The 24,916-nt window shown below is 41.9% G+C and overlaps 1 protein-coding gene across 3 annotated transcripts in view; it reads right to left on the bottom strand.

Annotated features, from left to right (window-relative positions):
- The window catches only part of nlgn1 (neuroligin 1), a gene marked incomplete at both ends in the record, with an annotated part of 316,463 nt that overhangs the window by 178,891 nt on the left and 112,656 nt on the right, over window positions 1–24,916 (bottom strand). For all 3 annotated transcript variants that reach the window (XM_079245235.1, XM_079245237.1, XM_079245236.1), the window contains one exon: window positions 24,042–24,194. In XM_079245235.1, coding sequence (XP_079101361.1) covers window positions 24,042–24,194 — 153 coding nt within the window. The remainder of the gene's footprint in view (window positions 1–24,041; window positions 24,195–24,916) is intronic.

Below are 24,916 nucleotides of genomic sequence, written 5' to 3'. Positions count from 1 at the left end.
TGATCTACAGATGGATGCAAATGCACCTCATATAAATATATGAGCGAGAGAACGACAGAGAGAGAGAGAGAGAGAGAGAGAGGATGTTCTACTTTCCTTTCATGCTGTTTTAGGACTCATGTAAAACAGTTCACATTTTATGCAGAAATTCAATCCGTTCTAAGAGATTCTGAAACTTGGAGGCTCCACAATGATGCAAACTGTGGTAAAACAGATTAACTTTCTGCCTCATGGACCTGCTGCATCAATAAATCTAAAAGCCTTGTGTAGCACTTGGTGCAGCTTAATGAATGGAGCATCAGCTGTGACAAATTGATGGCCGTGTGCCAAGGATGGAACCAAGCAGATGAAGTTCGGTGCCAAGTTGTGCGGCGCTCCAAGAAGTATTGATTTTAACACGGTATGATCATGCCATGGCAGATATTGCACAATGATACTGCTGCTCACACTGCATTAGCGTCACACATTACCACACGGCCCTGACCTCTGGCTGAGGAACAGATAGCTGCGGACGTACAAGTGGCTGCAGCTGCAGCCAGGTGGACAACCGATCAAAGAAGCAAGCAGAGAAAATGAAAAGTACGGAGGAGGTTTTATTTGTGGCAGTTTAATTTGCCATGGGAAAGGAATTTATTATTTTATATGAAATCCTCAACACGTTTTCAATCGTTGTGATTGACTGCAGCTTAGAGGACAAAGTCTTAAAAATAGGGAATTATTTTCCACTCTGCATCCAGAAGATTCAAATCCAGTTAATGTCTCTGAAGTCAGAGAAAAGGAAAAGCAAAAGGTCAATAATCACTGCAAGTTACATCTCCAGCAACATTTAGCGGGTTTCACTGACGGGACAGAACGACGGGATGGGACTTTCCAAAACCGTCCCAAAAACAACTAAATGTAAACAATAATAATTCAGCAGGAATATTGTTCTCTATTATTATCACATGCTTAGAAATACATCTAGTCATTCCATCTGAAAAGGTAATATGCTTCTCATGTAAACATAGGCACTCTAGAAAATGTATTTAGTGAACATTTAATGACACAATGAGCATTTATTAGAGGTGGTGCTTCATTAGAAAGAGTTCATCTGGCGTGGGACTCCATCACCGCCTCCAGGCCACGGATGACGATGTCCAAACCAAATGCAGATTCATGTCTTATTGTTTAATCAAGGGAACGCAGAGCGCATGTTCTCAGGGTAAAAAATGTTACTCTGAGAACATGTTATGTTATTATGTTATTATGGCTGAATAAATTACAATAAAACAAAATAAATGTGACTTAACGCTTCTTGATTTTTAGAATTAGAAAGCTTTATAATCGTTGCACCAGTAGAGAGGTGCTGCAGGCCAAACCGACCTGCAGAGACTGCAGCAAGGTGCTGGTCCTGATATAAGTATAAAATAAAACAAAGTAATATAAAATAAAATAAAATAAAATAAAATAAAATAAAATAAAATAAAATAAAATAAAATAAAATAAAATAAAATAAAATAAAAAATAAAATAAAATAAAATAAAGTAAAAGGACATGCTAACACTGATCACCTCCAACAAATAAATCTTTTCTTCTGAATTTGAACTAAACGGATAAGAAATAAACTGAGTTGACATGAAGTAAAATGAGCAACAACATGAGAACATCAGTGTTTCACACACACCCATCAAACCTCGTGGATCTGCAGGAAAACCATTAAAATCTTTCGTCCTCTACAAACATTCTTTCATAGGACAGAATCCAGACATTTTGTTTTATCACTGTCAGGTCAGATTTTGATAGATTTGTTCGCTCTGACTGACCCAAGGTGCCACACAGTCTCAGCGAATCGGTGGTTAAACTAATGTTCACCAAACTGGTTGTATGAGTTGACATGATGCATGTTCCGTGCCTCTCTGGCTTCTGCAGCGCAGCTTACTGCTCAGGATGTTTGGAAGGTGTAAAGAAGACCTGCTGGATTCACAAACATGTGTGTGTGTCCCGTCTTACTTTTCTAATATTTCTGCCAGATAATCGTGTGATCAGAGCATGCAATAAGAACTGATGATCTGCTGATCAAGGTGCAACTAAATGCCTCCAAAAAAAGAATATTTTACCTCAAATACATTTTCAGTTTTGTTTTGTGAACATTACAGTCTAAGCCGTAGAAGAGAAACATCATTGTCCGCTTTAATAGCCAGTTTTCTTACAGAAGTGTCTCCGTGTGTCGTCTTTTCATCCATCAGCGGAGCTTTGGATTCATGTCTGACACCTGATGATGACTTTACTTTTCGTCTCCTGTGTGAAACAACAGAAATGGAGCAACAAGTCTGTGATGGGTTCACATGGAGCTGCAGAGTCACATGTCAGGTAAAGCGTTATTCCTCCTCTCTCACACAGCTGCTCTCCACACTGCTGACATCAGAGGAGGACTCTTTTTTGGAGTTCAAGCCACTAAATCAATTTCCTTCAAGCCGAGCCAATCACGATCACTTGACTGTAACTTCAGCGCTCACAGCAAGATGGTGTAAAGCCAGAAGAGTTTCGGTCCTGTCACTGCAGACTGCGAGGTCCAGAGAAACAGTCCTGCAGCAGCTCCGCCTCGGCCTTCTCTGCTCTGCAAAATTCTCATGCATTATTCATGACACTCTCTCATAAGAGATCAGCACTTTTGCTTTTGTTTTATCATTCTGACTGTGGTCAGTGTCAAGTAATATCACAGTTCCTGCTAATTTCCCCTCCGTGTGAGTCGTTAATATACTGTAAGTAGAGCACAGATTATGTCTGAGCCACTGTATATTGTTTTATCAATGACTTACAACGCTGCCGTCTAATTTAATTATCCTTGTTCAGAGACTTTATTCTGCATTAATCTGAAGAGGAGATCTGCACAAAGTGCTTTACACACATTTCTTCCTGACCCATGCTGACCCGTGACGGAGTAAAAAGACCCGGCTCTGTGTTCCTGCAAATCCATTATCCGTCTCCAGCATGCTGGCGTTCACAACCAGTACAGAAAGTACTTGAACCTCTTTTTCATGTGAAGGAAATCTGACTTTCTAGTTATCATCATGTTGTACAAACAGGAACTGCTCCCTCTCTGCAGTCTCGTTGTGACGGCATGAAGATATCGTTTATGGTGCTCATTAAAATGAAAGTATCTTCTTCCAGTTTTCCCAGTTCTTAGAGCTGACACGTTCCCAGTTAAAGACCTGAATCATTTATTGAACTATTAATTAAAGAGCTTTAAAATATGGAAGTTGCAGTGCAGAACATTGGATGTATATCTATGAAATGAATGTGTAAAACTAAGACTTCCTCTGAGCCTTTAAATGAACGAGTATCAGAAGCTTTTCATACCATAAACTACCCGTTCTTTCCACTGTCCACTGCCACTTCCACAGTGTATGGCAGGTTGTGATTGTTTTCTTTTAATCTTTGGTCAAGTTTTATGTTTTCCAATGACATTAGAAGAAGACACTGTGGTTGGTGAACTTACATTTTCCTCTGCCATCGTTGCTCTGCAGCATCCCGATAATAAGGGCCTACGCTTCACCACTTCTGCTGCCAGGACGCAGCACCGCTTCACTGCCGAGCGCCGCCGTATGCATCGCGGCACACGATAGCGACTGGATATCAACCAGTTAACATGCACCGTGGCTTATTCAGCAACACAATGCAACACAACGTTACAGGAGGAGGAGGAGAAAAGACATGATCTCTGAGTACAGAATGCATCAGCAGAGCTTCTGTGACATCAGCACATCAGCATTTTCACGGTTTATCTTCACATTTTCAGAATGATTTAACGACTTGTTTTCTGGATCTTGATAAAAACTGACTTGTTAGACAGGAATCGTCAGAAACATGATCAGAGTTTGGGAGGGGGTTACTCAGAAGAAAACGAGTCCTGCAGAGTCATTGCCAGTTAGCTATAGTTAAAACGGTGTTGGCGTCAATATCCATAGTTCTGGTCTCGTTTGAGACATTTTAAACCAGGAATCTTTGCAAACTTCGTCAGCTGAGCCGAGTTTCCAGTGAGACGGTGCTGCTTCGGTAAAACATCGCTGCTCTGATGGGTAGGTAGTTTATATATAAAGTAAGCAACAGGCTTTTCTTTGTGTTCAGGATGAAACGTCCCCACGTGATGTTGTAACTAGCTTGGCTTCATAATATGGGAGGATAATATTTTTATAAAACACACAGTGGTCTGTCTTTATTACCCACTGTTGGTTTTGACTTTGACTTGATCATTATCTGGTCAAGCTCAGGGGCAGACATGTTGTATTGTAATATCTCTTCTTTTTTTTAGTATTTGAAGTCTCTTTTTCACATTTTATTTTGCCTTGCCCCCCCCCCCCCCCCCCCCTTTGCCCTGCACTAATGAATGAATCTGGTGTTTTAGCTGAAGCTACCCTGCTGCTTCCCATGTGATCGCTCTGATGTTCTAAACGCCACATATAGAACATACCCATCCAGCCTGGGGGGTCTGTTTAAGCTGCACACTCCTTCCTGCTCCCCCCTCTGCCTCTCACTTCCTGCCGCTACCTAACCACCAAACAGCATCCCAGCATCCACCTGTAGGATCCAAGGGTTGCATCTCTGTCCAACACAGGAGAAAACGTGTGTGCAAAGAGTAACGAACCTGATACCAAACTACAATCATATCCACGTCTGATTCTTCTTCTGATTGGCCACCGCGTTGATGGCAATGAGGTCTTAAGCTGCTGCTCATCATGCATTAAACACAATCTTCTATCTGTCCTGTCTTTAGAAACAAGACCCAAATTAAAAGCTTCTCGTCCACACTGAATGAAATCTTTCCTCCTGATAATTTACTGACCTCACCTGAGCCAAGCATTTCCACCAGCACCCAGATCTCGCTTTATTGATGCACGCGTGATGATTCTTTTCTTTGCCCTTCATAAAACAGATTTCATTAGAATTTAACATAAAAGCAGGAGGCTGTGCTTCAGCAGAATAATTGAATTTTCCTCTTTGCAGTGATGTGAGGTTGACAGGAAGGCGTGTGGTAAAGAGAGACAGTTTGTGGCGCTGTTATCTCTCCGCGACGACATGTCGATGTGAGAGCCTCTCAATGTGAATCGCTCATTAAAGCGCAGCAGCAGCCACTGATAAAGAGAATTGGATTACTTTGATTAATACTGTGTGTCACTTGTAATGTCTTTAACAGTATGAATCGCAGCTGATCCATGCACACATGACTAAGTACATACACAAACACTTATTTTCTACATTTAGAGTCGGCCAGTGGCAGCGTTGGGATGTTTAAGGTTGGAGGGAAAGCATGCTGGAAATGGACATTCCCCACGGTCACTACAAACCAGATGTGTGTGTGTGTGTGTGTGTGTGTGTGTGTGTGTGTGTGTGTGTGTGTGTGTGTGTGTGTGTTGGCCAGCTGCCTGGCCGAGGCTTTTCTTGGCTTTCTAGCACAGCATATGTTGCACCGTTACCCAGAACACAAATGCACTCTAAAGGTGTATAGATACACACCTGGTGTGTATTTCTGCATAAACAGTTTAAGCTACTGACACAAAGATGCCTCGATAAGCTGAGTAATTTATCTGTTTACTCACATATTGACTTGTGCTTTGCTTTATAACGTTACCTGAAGGCATGTGGAGGACAGGATGTAAATACAGCTAGTACAGGTTTATACGTGTGTGGAACTGAGTTCTGGTCTGTTCCTTTGTTAACATCCCAAATGGAGCACCCTAACAGGAACTACAGTCAGATGTAGACCCAGACTCCACCATAGGTCCAGATATTTCTGAATAATTAAAGCCAACAACTTCCCAGCTTTCCCAGATGCTGTGATTAGTCCAGGCCGAGCAGGCTGAGCTTCTAAGTGGAACAATAAGGTTACAGGCTGAAAGCAGAGGTCAGCTCAGACCGGGATAAAAGCTTCGTCAGCAGTGGTTAAAGTGTAAGTGTCCCTAAACATATGATAGTGGAAAGGTCTCCTTGGGGCAGTAAATGAAATACAGACACACAAACTTGTCAACACTATGACCTGTTCACGTCTCCCACGGGGTCTGTTATGAACCTGCAAGGCCAGCGTTTATAGATCTCTACTCCAGTCCTTCCCTCTAATACATAAATACACACAAACCCAAGCACACACAACACACAAGGAGTAATTGCTACCCGATATGTCTGGGAGGTGTTTCTCCCTGCTTATCCCTACAGTGTTAGGTAGAAACGGTGTGAATCTAATGTTTAGATTCTTATCAGTCACGTCGTGCAGCCAGGAAAGTTTCTCTTCATATTCGATTTACAGTCAGATAACAAAGTACAGCTACAGACAACATCAGCTGCTCAGAGAAGAATCAACAGGATTGTTTTAGACAATATTACAGTCATGACAATATTTATTCTTAAAAAAAAAAAAGGAGAACAATGATGAAAAAAATAAAGGTAGTATTCTGAGAAATATATAAATTGACAAGACATTTGATCCGGTTTACTTTCTATGACTGCGTTTGACCACTGTCTGCTCCAGTCCTGCTTAGTGGTGCATTTAACAAGGTGTTGAAAGCAGTCTTCAGAGATTTGCTCCATTGTTTTGCTTTGTTTTGGAATTGCTGCACATCACCATGAGAATCTCCCGTTCTACCTCATCATGATGAGAATCTCCCGTTCTACCTCATCATGATGAGAATCTCCCGTTCCACCTCATCACCATGAGAATCTCCCGTTCCACCTCATCATGATGAGAATCTCCCGTTCTACCTCATCATGATGAGAATCTCCCGTTCCACCTCATCACCATGAGAATCTCCCGTTCCACCTCATCATGATGAGAATCTCCCGTTCCACCTCATCACCATGAGAATCTCCCGTTCCACCTCATCATGATGAGAATCTCCCGTTCCACCTCATCATGATGAGAATCTCCCGTTCCACCGCATCACCATGAGAATCTCCCGTTCCACCTCATCATGATGAGAATCTCCCGTTCCACCTCATCATGATGAGAATCTCCCGTTCCACCGCATCACCATGAGAATCTCCCGTTCCACCTCATCATGATGAGAATCTCCCGTTCCACCTCATCATGATGAGAATCTCCCGTTCCACCTCATCACCATGAGAATCTCCCGGTTCACCTCATCATGATGAGAATCTCCCGTTCTACCTCATCATGATGAGAATCTCCCGTTCCACCTCATCACGATGAGAATCTCCCGTTCCACCTCATCATGATGAGAATCTCCCGTTCCACCTCATCACCATGAGAATCTCCCGTTCCACCTCATCATGATGAGAATCTCCCGTTCCACCTCATCATGATGAGAATCTCCCGTTCCACCTCATCATGATGAGAATCTCCCGTTCCACCTCATCACCATGAGAATCTCCCGTTCCACCTCATCACCATGAGAATCTCCCGTTCCACCTCATCATGATGAGAATCTCCCGTTCCACCTCATCATGATGAGAATCTCCCGTTCCACCTCATCACCATGAGAATCTCCCGTTCCACCTCATCATGATGAGAATCTCCCGTTCCACCTCATCATGATGAGAATCTCCCGTTCCACCTCATCACCATGAGAATCTCCCGGTTCACCTCATCATGATGAGAATCTCCCGTTCCACCTCATCATGATGAGAATCTCCCGTTCCACCTCATCATGATGAGAATCTCCCGTTCTACCTCATCATGATGAGAATCTCCCGTTCCACCTCATCACCATGAGAATCTCCCGTTCCACCTCATCACCATGAGAATCTCCCGTTCCACCTCATCATGATGAGAATCTCCCGTTCCACCTCATCATGATGAGAATCTCCCGTTCCACCTCATCATGATGAGAATCTCCCGTTCTACCTCATCATGATGAGAATCTCCCGTTCCACCTCATCACCATGAGAATCTCCCGTTCCACCTCATCACCATGAGAATCTCCCGTTCCACCTCCTCATGATGAGAATCTCCCGTTCCACCTCATCATGATGAGAATCTCCCGTTCCACCTCATCATGATGAGAATCTCCCGTTCCACCTCATCACCATGAGAATCTCCCGTTCCACCTCATCACCATGAGAATCTCCCGTTCCACCACATCATGATGAAAATCTCCCGTTCCACCTCATCATGATGAGAATCTCCCGTTCCACCACATCATGATGAGAATCTCCCGTTCCACCTCATCATGATGAGAATCTCCCGTTCCACCTCATCATGATGAGAATCTCCCGTTCCACCTCATCCCAATGCTGCTCTGCTGGATGTAGATCTGGTGACTGTGGAGCCGTTGGAGGACAGTGAACTCATCGTCATGGTGGAGATGATGTGAGCTTTGTGACATGGTGCATCATCCTGCTGGAAGTTTCCATCAGAAGATGCTACACTGTGCTCAGAAAGGGATGGACATGGTCAGCAGCAGGACTCAGGTAGGCTGTGGAGGTTAAACCATGTCATGTTGGCACTAAGGGGACCAGAGTGGGACAAGAAGCACCTCTCCCCACCATTCCACTTGCAGAAGCTTCAAGTCTTGATCCAAGGCCGGATGGATTCACATTTTCATGAAATCCCAGTAAATGCTCACACCACCGCATTCAAAGCACCTTAAATCTTCTTTCTTCCTCATTCTGATGCTCAGTTTAAAATTCACCAAGTCGTCTTCACTTTGTCTACATGACTAAATACGTTGAGTACCTTCCAGGTTAGGGTTAGATATCTGGGTTAACAGGGATCAGAACAAACAAACCTGATAAACTGGGTGATAAAACTATATTTCATAGATTTGCTATTACAGGCTCCATTCCTCAATATTCCAGATTTCAGTAATTTCTGTACTTATTTTTGTTCCCTACAGTGATTTCACATCACCGTCATAATGTGTGCCGTTCTAATTGATCTGAATCAACTGATGCATCCAAAAAAGTAATCAAGGGAGACTATTGAGGTTTGAATGGCAGCCACACACGGTGAGTGAAAGACAGAGAGAGGTGAAAGATATCGACAGTGAAAAGATGAGGCAGTTAATTAATACAAGGTGTATAATAAAGATTGATGTTGCTGTAAACACAACTAACTGGAGCCCCGTAGTGTTGTAGTGTTGGAAGGGAAACATAAATGTTGATAATCATGCATATTAATAAAGATTGATGATTAAGTGGCTGATATTACTTCAGTAATTAGCATCAGCAAGATGCAATATGCTGCAGATTGATGTCATACATGCAAATCAACTGGTTAGCTTGCAGTGATCATGCTGGCCCTTGCTCCCTCTCTCACTGTAATTTACCCCGCGGAACAATGTGATTACTAACACAATGAGCTCCAGGCTGTGTGTGTGTCTGTGTGTGTGTTGATGTGTGTGTGTGCTCAACAGCTTCGGATGATGGTAACGCGGGATTTGAAAGTGCACCTAATGGCCCTGTGTGGACCTAATGGTACACACAGGGCTGCGTGATATTTGATTTTTGATCAATATCTGATATGGTGATATTTCACATTTTATTTGGCTAATAACCAGAGATGATACCCAAACACCACTACACACACACACACACACACACACACACTCAGGTAATTGCTGATATTATCTAGTTTCCTCTCGTGTGGAATTCAAATTCAGTATTATTGACTCATTGGGCAGATCCACATCAAGATGCCAATTTGCACTCTAGATTGGTTTATGGGCAGCAGGTGCAAGCGTGTTGCTGACTCCGTTGTTAAATGAAGGTTTTGTGCGTGACGTGGTTTACAGCACGGCAGGTTTGGAGAGGAAACATGACCTGCAGCAAAGAAATTTGACTGATACACTAAAAAACGCTGCATGGGAGCAAATTTAGAAAAAGTTAATGCTGTTGGTAAAACAATGCAAACAGGGGATAAAGTATAAAGACATTATGAAGGTATTAGATGGTGAATAAAGATAAAACAGGTGTAGGGTGGATGCACTGTCACCTTAAAGAAAGAAAGAGAACACATGATGAATATGACACTAGTTTCTAAAAAAAACTTTTTTACGAATGATTTCATAAACTGAGCCGCCTACAAGCCATCTGTCTGAACGCTCACCTGCCAGTAGCTTGGAGAACAGAAGACTGTTTTTCAAAATAAAAGCATCGTGCACTGACCCGAGATGTTTTGCACACAGGAGCAATCATTTGCTCTTGTTACTCTAAGAAACTCAATACAGAAAAAAACTTGTTTGTTGTTAAAGACTGCAGAGTGGAAACCTGATAACCATGACATCCAGCAACACATGGCATGTAGGACCTGGCACATCTGGGGATCCCAGCTGTCATTTGCAGGTATGTGGGACTCCTCTCCACATCCAGTCCCTCCATTAGCTACAAAATGCTGGATAAGACATATGCTTTCATGATTGTTTCTTCATTCTTCTCAAATATATTCAATATAGGGTGAAAAATGTGTTTCCTGTGTCTCCTTGCTTTGTTTCGATGTGTCCTTGTGACAAAAACCACAGCCATGTGCACGATTATACCCAGACAGTCTGCATGTTGTCTTAAAACATGGCACCTTTACTATCAGCAACATTGATCTTGGGTTTGATAGATCACTATTTTTCCCCTGTTGCCTTACCCCTCAGAAGGAGCCACCAGAGCAAACCATAGCTCGGGTGAATTGGCACATGCTTTATACCAGATGCCCTTCCTGATGCAAACCTCTGCATTAATCCAGACTTGTGACCCACCCTCAGAGAACAATCCTCCCCATGTCTGCAGCAGCATGGGGGAGCGGGATTCAAACCGCGACCATCAGGTCACAAGACAAGCGACTCAACCACCCAAGCCACTGATACACCTAATAGACCACCTTACGGCTGCTTAATCAATATATTTATATTTCCTCCTCCCAACACACACAGAGTAGCGGAAAAAGACTCTGTATTGCATTCCATTGCAGCTGGCAGTAGATAAGTTTGTGCATTTTGTTTATTTGTGTGTGTGTGTGTGTGTGTGTGTGTGTGTGTGTGTGTGTGTGTGTGTGTGTGTGTGTGCCTTGAGTTTTAGTACACAGAAATCAGTATATATGGGCTTCTGTTTTGTTGCCCTGCGATGGACTGGCGAGCTGTCCAGGGTGTACCCTGCCTTTGCCCGTAGACAGTTGGGATAGGCTCCAGCTTCCCCGCGACCCTGAATGGATTAAGCAGTTTAGAAAATGAATGAATGAATGAAGGTTTTGTTGGAAGAAAAAACAAGCTGAATGTGAAAAATAAGAAAAGATATCTAACAAATTGAATCATGTCAGTTGTTTTAAAGTATGATATTTTCATAATAAATGATGTTTTTATGATGTCTGATAACATATATGTTGAGGCTGATATGGGTTGATAACGATATTGTTCTGATACCAACGTTACGTGAAGCATATCATGCGTCTGTATTTCCACATCCTCTAAAACAAGCTGAGTATTTTAATATATTTAATATTTCAACCATCCTGCGGAAATAAAAGACCAGGACCACAGCGAAACGGTTTCTATCAGGTTGTCTTAAAGATATTCCTTAGTTTGGAATTTGTCTATTAAAAGGGAAATTTTTTACCTGCTTATAATAAAAACATCAGGCAGTCATGCTTGCATTCCAGCTGTGATTATACCTGCATGGAGATTACATCCTGCACCTTTACATGCACCTTTGAGTATCACACAACCTTGTTTTAATTGTGTTACACTGGTCCTTTTCCTTAAGCGTATTGATTAATGTTTGGATTCCATCGTCACGTCAGTTGGTTCATGAGGATTGCATAAAATGCTGAATGTTGGCTTTTGCAAACACTTCTCGTGGCAATAAATAATTCAGCTGAATTTAAATGAATGAAAACAAAAAGGAGTGAAGAGCTGGAGAGAACAGTGATGCATGAGGGAGATGGAGAGAAACAACAGGATCTTCCACCTCCTCGTTCGCTTTTATCTTCCATATTGTTCTTTTGTTTCCTTTGGGAAAAACAAATGAATCCATGGCAAGTGGTGTGAGCAGCAGAGGGAAGAAGAGAGAGGGCTGACCTTTGAGGGGATTAAGGGATTTGTTTTAGAACAAAGCAAGAAGGCAATATGGCAGATGGATTCTGGAAAATGGGCTATTTTGCAGTGAGATGCCGGTACTGCAAAGAGAGACAGCAAGTGGAAGAAAATAAGAGTGGATCATCGAGTTAATATAAAGGTCTGTGAGCTGCAGTTTGCTGCGAGGCCCAGGGGTGATGCAATCACTCATAAGAGACGAGAGTGGTTTGTCATGTTGGCGAGGTGTGATGCTAAAAGTTACCACTTGACAGGTTTCAGAGTCGATCTTTCCAATATCATGTGAGTTGTGTGACTGTCCTGAAAGGTTCTAACCTTCCCTGTATATTTGTATGTTTGTTCCGGCTTCTTGCCTGAAATGACTTTTCCAAACTAAAAGAAGCACCGTCACAATGACGAGAGCCGTGTGTTTAACATTGCTTCTATAGGACATGTGACCATACATTTGTGTCAGAATAAACAAACTTTATGACTTTATAAAGTGGGTTTTGCAACTCTGTGCTTGCTAGCTTACCAAGTTTCCGTCACACAGTCATGAGACAGAAATCTCTGCAAAGTCTCAGCTTCTACAGTAAACAGTGTTTTTGTATTTTGCTACGTGGCTAAATACAGTGGGGCTCCAAAGTTTGGGCACCCCTGGTAAAAATGTATTTTAATGTGTAACTAAGGAGCTTTAAAAAGATGGAAAATTTCAAAAAGGCATCCAAATACAGTTTAGACATTCTTATAGCATGTCAAAAAAAGTTACATCTTATTTCCATCATTTAAACCTTCAAAATAACAGAAAACAAAATATGGTGTCTGTAAAAGTTTGGGCACCCTGCAGAGTTAGTACCTTGTACGCCCCCAATTTGACAACTGAAACCTGACAGTGTCCTGGATTGTTTACAGTTAGTGTCTGGAAAGACCAGGTGATGTCAATCTCTAAGGTTTTAAATGCTCAGACTCATCTGACCTTACCTCAACAATCGGCACCATGGGTTCCTCTAAGCAGCTGTCAAGAACACTGAAACTGAAAATAGTTGATGCTCACAAAGCAGGAGAAGGGTGCAAGAAAATAGCAAAATGTTTTCAGATGCTAATATCCTCAGTTCCGAATGTCATTAAGAAATGGCAGTCATTGGGAACAGTGGAAGTTAAAGGAAAATCTGGAAGACTAAGAAAAATATCAGACAGAACAGCTCACAAGATTGTAAGAAAAGCAAGTCAAAACCTAAGTTTGACTGCACGATCCCTCCAGGAAGATCTGGCTGATACTGGAGTCGTGGTGCACCATTCCTCTATAAAGAGGTACTTGTACATATATGGCCTTCATGGCAGAGTCATCAGAAGGAAACTTCTTTTACGTCCTTACCACAAAAATCTGCATTTGAAGTTTGCAAAGGAACATATAGACAAGCCTGATGCTTTTTGGAAACAAGTTCTGTGGATTGATGAGGTTAAGATTGAGCTTTTTGGCCGGAATGAGCCACAGGTACGTTTGGAGAAGAAAGGGCACATAATTTAATAAAAAGAACCTCTATCCAACTGTTGAGCATGGGGGTGGATCAATCATGCTTTGGAGTTGTATTGCAGCCAGTGGCACAGGGAACATGTCACGAGTAGAAGGAAAAATGGATTCAATGGGATTTGAGCAAATTTTGGATGCTAACCTAATGCCATCTGTGAAAAAGCTGCAGTTAAAGAGAGCATGGCGTCTACAAATGGATAATGTTCCTAAAAACACCTCAAAATCCAGGGTGGATTACATCAAGAGGCATGAACTGAAGGTTTTGCCATGGCCTTCACAATCTCCTGACATAATTGAAAGTCTATGGATAGACCTTAAAAGAGCAGTGCGTCACAGACGACCCAGAAATCTCAAAGATCTGGAAGACTTTTGCACGGAAGAATGGGTGAAGACACCTCAAAAAAGATTCGAAAGATTATTGGCTGGCTATGAAAAGTGTTTACAAGCTGTCATACTTGCCAAACGGGGGAATAGAAGGTACTGACTATGCAGGGTGCCCAAACTTTTGCAGAGCCATTTTTTGTTTTCTGTTATTTTAAACGTTAAAATGATGGAAATAAGATCGAACATTTTTTGACATGTTATAAGAATGTCTAATCTGTAATTTGACGCCTTTAGGAGATGTTCCATCTTTTGTTAGCTTCTTTTTGGCACATTAAAATAAATTTCTACCCGGGGTGCCCAAACTTTGGAGCCCCACTGTAAATGTTTGGGGTTCAGACTGCGTTTGGTTTTGTGTGGCAACACGTGGTAAATTCTTAGTTGAGATTCTGGCCGTTACGTTGCGATGCTGCGTGTTATGCTAGCTGCGACCTGGTGTGTGCATGGATCATCTCTGCTTTATGCCAGTCATTCAGCCCCACATACAATTTGTCATTACAATTTGTAATTAGATTTCATGTCAAATTTATTCTTATATTAATAAGAATAATTATTATAATTATTTATTGTGTTGTGTTTTTTTTAAATTTATGTTGGATTTTTGCGTTACCTGAAAGAAGTTTTAAAAAAAAAATAGCAGGTTTTTATGGTTTCTTTGTAAGCATTTTCCAGCAGCTGATTATACGTTACATAGACCTGAAAAGCACAGACTGACCTAAAGACACATGATGTAACTTTACAGACCTAAAACTCTACATTCCAGACTGGAACAGTGACATGTTTTACCTGCAGTTTTGAACCAGCAGTGTCCCTATACATCCAGGTGTGTTGCAGAGTCACTGACCTAGAAGATGTCAGAGTACAGGTAGGATGGAGATGGATGCTGTCAATAAGCAACATGCTGTTTAAAGTGCTTATTTAACTTCCTAAATGTTGAGTCAGAAGTTATTGTGCTATAAAGAGCCGATGGGATTGCATGTGATGGTAGCGTAGAAGACAGAAGCAGAGTGTTTAACTTCTTCTGCCTTTGTGGATAAAATGTAAAGAAATAAAAAAAGAAAGTTGACATGAGTGAACGGGAGCTCCCATCACGGCCCCTCCAACACTCAGCATGGATAACACACACCTTCTAATCAATAGATGCTCTTTGGAAAGGAAACACTCCGTGCTTGAGTTGGTGTAAGTGCCCTTTATGTCCTTGAACTGAAGTGACTCTGCAACCAACACGAGCAAAATGGCACAGAGAGGAGGAGACGGTAAAGTGCTGAAGCTGCTGGCTGATGAGGGTGTATTATCAGTGTGTTGCTACATCTCTCCCTGAGTCTGAGACGTAACCTGCAGAAACAACCACGTGCACTCATCATAAACAAAATGAGAGTTCTAGTTTCTAATCCCATCATTTGGTGTTAAACACTGACCGAAAAACTGTTATGTTCATTATAGATTTTTAATGAAAGTCAATTATTTATATTTAAGGAATTTTTCCAAACCTACTAATTAGCAGCTTTTCCAAATCACACTAGAAGCTGTTAGAATAAACTCAGAATGATTACTCAGCCTTTTAATACCAACTGAGCAAAAATAAAACTAACATTTGGTGAAGTTTTAGAATATTGTTGTAATTATTTACAAGGAGAATATTGATCATTGTGCCAATCTGGTGTCAGAATGGTCGGATAGACACTCAACCAGCATTGACTTCCACACTTAAAGTGACGCAACATAAAACCACTTTCCACCATGACACTGGCAGTTGCCACAGGAGGTGGGTCAAAAGGATGTCTGGATGAATGTCTTCAGGTTACAAAGCAACTCATCAAACACCAGGGAAAGATGCTACACTTCCATAAATACATATGTGTGCCACTCTCAACGCATCCACACAATTTCCCCTCATTCTGCAGCCTCATGCTGCTTCTCAGCTCAACCCTGGCTGCCTGACATCTCAGCAAGATGCTGCTATCTGACCTCTAAAAATATGGCGGCAGCAGATTTGTGGCTTGTGCTGATAACCAATCAGATGGCTTTTGTCATGTGGGGAGGACAACCCCCATCGAGCCCTAAATCACATTTTCTCTTCATCGTTCTCTCCCCCAGTCTCTCCGTCTTCTTTATTGCTTGTTGGCGATGGTTTTATTCGGTGCGGGCAGAACGTACGGGGAGTTTCTCAGTGAGCTGTGGACAGACTGACAGCCTGAGAAACTGAAAAGATCAAAACCAGACTTACCAGGAAATACATCAGACCACTGAATTGAATAGCGGCTATCTAAAATGAAGACTTTCAAATTGATCGTCGCAGAGATAGACAGCTGCTCGGAGATAGGCCTGTCCTCTCTCCGGCGTACGCAGCAAGCAGTGATCAGAACTGCTCTGCAAACTTTCATCATGTTGGATATAGACGTGTGCATCTGCTGTATCAGAGCCATTACTCACACATGTAGGCAGGAGCATACGCTCACAAGCACACGTCTGCTCAGGTATGCATGCACACATGAGCCAAAGCCGTAGCTTTGATCAATAAATAACAGCACCATGGGAGATTCTGCACGAGTATCTATGCCGTTTGCAAAAAGGTGTCTAAAGTTTGAAGTGGAGGAAGTTATCTGTTTGTTTCTGAAGTCATCCTTCCATTTGCCTTCACCAAACCCCCCCACCAAGGTAATCAGTTCAGCTCAAACTCAGCAATCAGCTGACTTATCTGAACCCAGCAGGCATCAAAAGCAGCACAAACGAAGGGCTGCATTTTCCTAAAACCAAAAATGTGACCCAAATTGTGTCCCAATCTGCACAGGAGGCCGTTTGTTGCTTCATAAGATCATCTATGATTCATTACTACAGCAGCAGACCCCGAGTCAAGCAGATTTTAGAAGGGAAAATGCTTTTTTGGAGCTTTTACGAACAGTTTGGTGCACTCTGTCTATATATTTTATCTCTAGTTAGACACAGATGGGCTTATCCGATGCAATGTGAAATTCCGTGGTTAGCTTAAGGACACTTCAACAGAGCAGCCGGTAAACAGTGGATCCACATCACCACACCGCCCCGGCTCTACAGGACATTACAGCCTGGCTCTCTGGCCGAGGTGCACTGAGTCTAACTCTGGCTACGTTCCAGCGCAACACACTGACACTCGTGCAACAGTGGAATATTAAAGATAATAAAGACAAACTAAATAGATAACTTTTTTTTAAAAAAAGGACTTGTTTCATGAGAAAGCCAGATGATTTCTAATGTAAATGGATTTTCTTCTCTCTTTTCCCCTGCCTGTCTGGTAGCCTCCAGTCTGTGTGAGCTTCCAGACGTTGCAGGACCCATTCAGGCTTCCAGACATGCAGAAAAACACTTAAATGAAACAGAAGATTTATTCAGTTCAGTTAGGATTCTTCAGATTAGTCAAAGTAGTATTCAGCAGAAAAAATGATGCCGTTTCCATAGTTACCATATTCAGTTCGTATTTGTCGTATGTTTTTAGTTGGTTTCATATGTTAAAAGAAACAATGGAGGTGAAAGGGAGGTTGGTTAAATGAGCGGGGGGTGGGGGGGGGGGGGGGGGGGGGGGGGGGGTTATGTTAGTTAACATTGTCTCCCACATGCACATGCACATGCACACATGAAGTGTGACAACTGGTTTCATTAGACTGGAGTCACAGAATCTCATGTTTGGAAAGGTTATTAGAGATCTCTGCAGCGGTTCTGGTAGAAGCGCTGAAGAGAAGAAGAGGAAGGGCAGAGCGGGTCATGTAGAATTAATCAGCAAATGAAACTTATCCTGTTGTTGTGAAGACTTTTCTGGATCAGGTTTGGAAGCAGAACGTTGCCTGAGCCAGGGTTTGGGTCTTAAATGGGAGAAATATTGTAAAAACCAACAACTCTGATGTTTTTTAGCAGCTTGTGGCCCCAGATCTTTCTCTGCAGGCTGCTGGTTTGGAGTTCTGGCACTAGAGTTCTATTTTACAGTAATTCAAGCAAAGCAATTCAGGAACAAATGAGTGCATGAAACCAGCAACATTTAGATGTGCCTGCTTGCACAGTGACAAGACTTCTGGGCATTATGAACCATAAAACACCCAGCTTTGTGTGCATACCGGTGTTTTTGGTTGCAAGGTAACGGTGCTGTGATTACAGATCCTGGCACTGTGGAGCATGCTCAGATAGTCATCTGCTGCCAGATTAATCCAATCCCTGATGCATCGGTAGAGCTGCAGAAGGCTTTGCATTGCCAACCTTCCCGTTGCCAGATCATTATTAGAATAGCATGTCTTCCTTTAGCGTTGCTGGTCACTGACTGAATCAGTCCTTATACCATCAACATCGAGCTAAATGAACAGCACAAACATCAAGCCAACTGTGGCAGGCAGAGGACCGCGGAACCAGGCAACAGCATGCAACACTGAGGCAAAAAGCAAAACTTCCAATCGCTGAATGCAGCATTTGTGCTCATGAGATATATGGGAAGTCACTGCTGCTAGTTTTTGATTCATGCAATCTCCCCATCAGCTGTGTTTAAAAGCACAACAGACACAAAGCTGAATTCCCTTTGAGGCAGAAAAAGCATTTAGACAATTACAGCGAAGAAATTCACTGCTCGTTTGAATTTTAATCAAAGCTCTCATTCAAACCATTCAGTTTGAAAATACATTTGTAATTAATTATATATAAAATATTGGACCACATAGACTGGAGAAGATTGTATTTTAATCAAAGTCTGCATTAAGGCCAATTTCATTCCAAACTGATGGAAATGTGGAAAGTTTCTGAACATATTTTCTATTCCTTTGTGTCTGAGGTTTGATTCTACTGCAAAGGCAGAGCTCATCACAGGAAGACGTTTTTATGCTGCAGAAGACGAAATCTTGGACCACTTTAAACTGGTTGGACATTTTGCATGTTGCATGGTTGCCATTCTAGAAGGAATGGTAAACAAAACAAAACATTTTTCTTTCTCTCTTAACAATAGATTTAGGCTCCAGCCGGACGGTGGACGTAGGAAATGATCCAGCAGACAGTAAAGCAGCCAGCTGCTGATCTAAGCTCCCTTTGCTCTGAATTTCAGTTAAATGTTTGAGTTTCATTTGGAAAATGAAAAGGTGGAACCATTCAGAGCTGAATGGTCTGCTGGTGTTACATTTAAGATTCATGCACAAAGCAACACCTGCAGAAGGGCTTCTGAAAAATGAAGCATGGCTGGCACATAAAAACCCAGAAAAGCTTCTGAATGAAACCAAAACTGTATAAAAAATATACATGAGCTCACAAATCATCCAGACTAAACATCTGAGCTCAGTCCTCATACTAATACTCATTATGGACACATGTTTTATGCATTCCAAAACCTCTGGACGGTTTAGCTTGATCTTTTACTAAATGGCAGGTAAACAGAGCAAACTGGAGTCTTGTCTTATTGGGCTGGATTTTAATCTCCTCCTAATCTCAACCAAGAAGTTTCAGTCCCAAATACCAGACCAGGGAGGTTTTTTCAGCTTCCTGTTGGCAGCTTGTGCATGAAAGCACCAGCCCCACAGAAGACGCACATCACACAGACACCATGGTCAAAGCAGCTTCCATGCTTTTCATGAATTTCTGAACAAGCTGCTAGAGGATGACTCGCAGGTAAGGATGCAGAGAATGCATGAGCGTGAAGCTAAATCGGTGTTGTTTTGGGAAAAAGGAAATTGATAAGCATGACAATAAGAGTTGCCAGCACAATAAACTAGCAGGTAGGTGAGAGTCAGGCTACCAGGGGAGGGAAAAGAAATGAAAAGGAGGGAGAATGGTGGATAATATGTGTGGGAGCTAAATTATCCTCAAATAAACAATTACATTTCCAGTTCAGATGCAGCTTCAGTCACACAAATTATACCTACACAGGTGGATTTTCTGTTGTTTCCATCCTGGGAAAAATTGTCCTAAATTCTGACTATTATGTGATCAGAAAAGATAAGAAGATAAGAAAAACATCATGTTTGTCGAGGCTTTAATAGGAGTTGCTCTTTGCTTACATTTTTTCTCCCTCTGGTTATTCTCAGAGCTCTAATAGTCTCCACAAATCCACAAAAACAAGACAAAATTTCATTAATAACACTCACAGCCATTTTATTCTGTTCAGATAAGGCAGCTCCAGCTGAAACACCTTTATCGTGTTGGCGCTGCTTTTACCGCATGGTCCTTTATGAAGCCAGGACTTTTAGATGTGATCGGGGTGCTGAAAGGAAGGCCGAGCAGCAGAAGCCATGCCGTGCAGAGAAATGGATATTTTACTGGTCAGGTATATCTTAAAACAATCAGGGGCTTGATGAATTGGCTGAATGGCTGATGTATCACTGGAATGGAAGGGGTATTTGGAGAAGGTTTGAGTCAGGGAAATGCACCTCATCAATCAGGATGATTAAAGGTTTTGGCCGGGCTAAAACAAACTCAACGCTGTGAGGGCCCGGCCTTAAAGGAACAGTCTGCTTTACACAGGTCTACCAGCCAAAACCTGTCGGTGCTCGCACCAGCTTTTCTGCTGGTTTTTTTGTCTATTATTGTTTTTTTAGAGTCAGTAGGATGTGTATTGTGTTGTGTTTATCTTCATGCAGTAATGCGGATGTTGAGGAAGATACGGAGGGGTTTAGGGCGTGCCAGACACTGGGGTACGAATGACCCTAGAATATCACCGTTCCTCGGCTGATCGGACTAGTAGATTATATTTAACTATATGGGAGAGTACAAAGCTTCCTAAGCAGTTTAGTCCATCCACTTACTTTTCATACCCTCCATATCCAGTTCAGGGTGATGAAGGTTGGAGCATATCCCAGTCGCTCTCAGGCGGTGGGCAGGATACATCCCGACCTGTCAGCAGTCCATCACAGTGCCAACACAAACAACCAACCACCCCCCCCCCCCCCCCGACCCCCCTGCATGAATTTAGAACCATCACCTCACCAAGAAGCCAAAGATGGAACACCAGACTTACTTTCTTCTGAACTGTAACTTATTAAAGCGATGACATGACCAGTAGATACTCATGTGGCTGTTTGACAGTGTTATACCACAGTTAATGATCAACCAATCTGCAGAAAGGAAAAAGAGAAGAGAAATATGTAAATGTACAGAAGCCTCCACACGTGGCATGGTATATTTGTGCCCCGTGGCCAAATCCATTGTAGCTGGGTTCCTATACCCATAAATACAGCTTTGCGTCAGCACCTCTACATATTTAAAGGCACTAATGGCTTCCTGCAAAGTGCTCACCCTGGAAGACAACCACAGTAAGCAAGGAGAAAAACCACTGGTGCAAAAGTGTGGAGGTCTGTGAGCAAAGCAGCGTCTCCATGCAAACAGATGCTAGCAAGGCCGACTGCGGACGTAGAACACACACTTTAACCAACAACAAGGTAATATTATGTGCCAGAGAGGCAGCAGAACGGTAACAAAGCATTCAAATCGTTTCGACTCTTTAAGAACTCCAGACATGTTTGAGGTGAGCAGTGTTTTCGTCCCGCTGCAGTCCCATGTGGGGGAGACTCACCGCGACATATGAAATCATTCTGCCATGCATGGTCATCTCTCGTCCCTCCCCTGGGGACTGTAGGAAACAAGCCATCTGCTTATGGGAGCCTTTTCCATACGAATCAACAGGGTGGGTTTTTTCTAAGTCCTGGGTCCTCTCCAACATGTGACCTGGGGTGATGTTCCAGCATCGTTCTCTGCACTCACATCGCATGTAACAGACATCCGCTGCAAGTTATTGCTTAAACTGACGATCGGTCGTCATGACAGCGATTTAGCCTGAATGAGTCACATGCTGAACCTTCGATGGAGCCAAAGAAAAAAATAAAAATAGATCCCAGATTAGAAACCCATTGGTTTTATATTCCTGTCAGTCATAAACACACACACACACACACACACAACACTGCTGTTCGTAGGGTAAAGACATGCTAGTGTCCATTGCCGAAAGGACCAACGAGAACACAGTGAAAGGAGAAAACAGCGCCTCGTGTTCAGAAACAGGGGTGCAGTTTTCCTCAAGAACACAGCAGGTCCTGCAGCGGTGAAGAGCTTCCACATCCACAGAGACAAAACAGCAGAGATCACTCCACACACACACACACACACACACACACACACACACACACACACAATCATTTTCACTTTTAACTCCTATCATAATTACTTTTCATTCAAACTTTAGGTTGAATTTTCATCAAGATGAGAGAGAAAGATACAGCATGTCTGTCATCTAGTTTTTCATTAGATAGATAGATAGATTAACAGATAGATAGATAGATAGATAGATAGATAGATAGATAGATAGATAGATAGATAGATAGATAGATAGATAGATAGATAGATAGATAGATTAACAGATAGATAGATAGATAGATAGATAGATAGATAGATAGATAGATAGATAGATAGATAGATAGATAGATTGACAGATAGATAGATAGATTAACAGATAGATAGATAGATAGATAGATAGATAGATAGATAGATAGATAGATAGATAGATAGATAGATAGATAGATAGATAGATAGAAAGAAAGAGATAGATAGATAGATAGATAGATAGATAGATAGATAGATAGATAGATAGATAGATAGATAGATAGATAGATAGATAGATAGATTGACAGATAGATAGATAGATTAACAGATAGATAGATAGATAGATAGATAGATAGATAGATAGATAGATAGATAGATAGATAGATAGATAGATAGATAGATAGATAGATAGATAGAAAGAAAGAGATAGATAGATAGATAGATAGATAGATAGGTAGATAGATAGATAGATAGATAGATAGATAGATAGATAGATAGATAGATAGATAGATAGATAGAAAGAGATAGATAGATAGATAGATAGATAGATAGATAGATAGATAGATAGATTGATAGATAGATAGATAGATAGATAGATAGATAGATAGATAGATAGATAGATAGATAGGTAGAAAGAAAGAGATAGATAGATAGATAGATAGATAGATAGATAGATAGATAGATAGATAGATAGATAGATAGGTAGATAGATAGATAGATAGATAGATAGATAGATAGATAGATAGATAGATAGATAGATAGATAGATAGATAGATAGATGAGAGACAACAGAAACCTAGAGGCAGTTTTAATATTTGATTAATATTTTATTCACGCTCTTCTCCTCCATTCATCAGGAAACGTCCGTGCTCCGTCCTAAGATGCACCCATGTGTGTGTGTAGCCGTGCATGTGTGTGTTTTAGCTGAGAGGAAGGAGGAAATTGCCGATATCTCTGCTTTGCTTTAGTTTTTTGCAGAAAAGGCCTGAATCTTAGCAACCAAACAACGTTGAAATGAGAAGATTTCTCTCCGTTCCAACAAACAGCAACGTAATCTCATTTAGCACAGGGACGGGAGAGAGTCGGTGAACCTTTGTTTCCATCATGTGTCGCAATGTGTGGCTGCCCTCTGGGGATGGTGGCGACAGCCGCCCTCAGGAGACATGGAATTAGGAATCAGGCTGATTAGAAGAGATAAGAAGGAAAAAACTCAGAAAGGGATGAAAACGGAGAGAAATGAAAATCAGAGATGACATTGCCATGAAAGATCAAAGGCTCCTCAATGCATGAATAGTGAAGGAGGTTGGAGGACCAATAGGCTGCTATCTGGGCACAGACTATATCTAAGCTCGCAGCCATTAAAGAACACCTTGTGCCACAAACACACATCCACATAACCAAGAGGCTGATTCCTTATACTGCCACCTCACAAAGTCCCAACTGTTATTAAGACGAGATCCAATCAAGTGCCAAGCGTCGTCATCGTGTCACGGTGGACAGTTTTTTTTTTTACTCTGTCTTCAGAGCAGCATCAGCGAGGTCTGTCCCAGAGAACGTAAGAGTCTGCGATGATTTCAACCTCCCCACCAAAGGAAAAAGTTCCAAACAACATCCAAACTAGCCTTTAAAAGTATCCCAACAACAGCAGGTTCCAGACGGAACCGGGTCTTTTCAAGGACCCGGAGCGCTTTGTCCAGGGGGGAAACTCAGATTTAAAAAAAGAAAATAGAAGAAGAAAAGAAAGAGACCATTAGGAGAAGAGACACAGCAGGAAAGGACAAGAAAAGAAAGAGAACATTGCTGAGGAGGACATCAGATGGAAGAGTCCTTACCTAGGACGCCCAGGCGGTAGTTGACCGTAATGACAATCACATTCCCGTAGCTGGCCAGGATGCTGCCGTCAAACATATTCCCAGTTCCTTCCATGTAGGAGCCCCCGTGGATAAAAACCATCACCGGCTTCGGGCTTCCACTCTCCCTAATGTCTGCAGGAGGGGGAGGAAGAGGAAAAGAGGTGGAACAGGCAGAAGGACTGATTAGATGACAGATTGAAGCTGACAACCAGAAATGAAATTTTAATACTTAAGGAGGTTCTGGCCAGTGATTCCGTTTAATTCTACTTATTTATTTCTTTATTTTACAGTCATCTGGCCATGCTGGCGTTTTAATGCGGAGACCTTGTTTTAGGCATCAAATCATTCATTTTCTCATATGAAGGCTTGACATGTTTGCAGTGATTGGAATCTGTTGTTTTATTCAGTGACCGGTTCCAGATTCCCGCCTGAAGATGTTAACAGAACAGTTTTAGTTTTCCTGCAGGCCATGCGCTGCCAGCGTGCACAATCCTAGCCGTCATACGCAGCTGAGGAAAACGGCTGCAATTAGATGGAGAGAAGATCTAATAAAGGATGTTCAGTTTGACAAATTCATTTAAAAAATGTCCAAAAACTCATTTTGCTTTATGGAAACGTAAATCTGGCTTCAGGCCCGTCGATCTGTTCAGCAGCTGTTATTCAGGTTTGTTAATATGAAACCCTTCATCAGAGGAAATTACAGAAAACCTGCATAAAATCATTAATTCTTTCATTTTGCATACCGTTTAGTTCATTTCAGGGTCGCTTCATTCGTTCCTTCATTTAGGAACCTTAAGATTTGTACTGTGTATGATATTAATACTTTTCATATTTAGATTCTATCGGATGTGTTT

Source organism: Telmatherina bonti (assembly GCF_933228915.1).
Source record: "Telmatherina bonti genome assembly, chromosome: 8".
NCBI lineage: Eukaryota > Metazoa > Chordata > Actinopteri > Atheriniformes > Telmatherinidae > Telmatherina > Telmatherina bonti.
The sequence above is the reverse complement of the archived record's forward strand: the minus strand, read 5'-3'. Positions and strand labels throughout refer to the sequence as shown.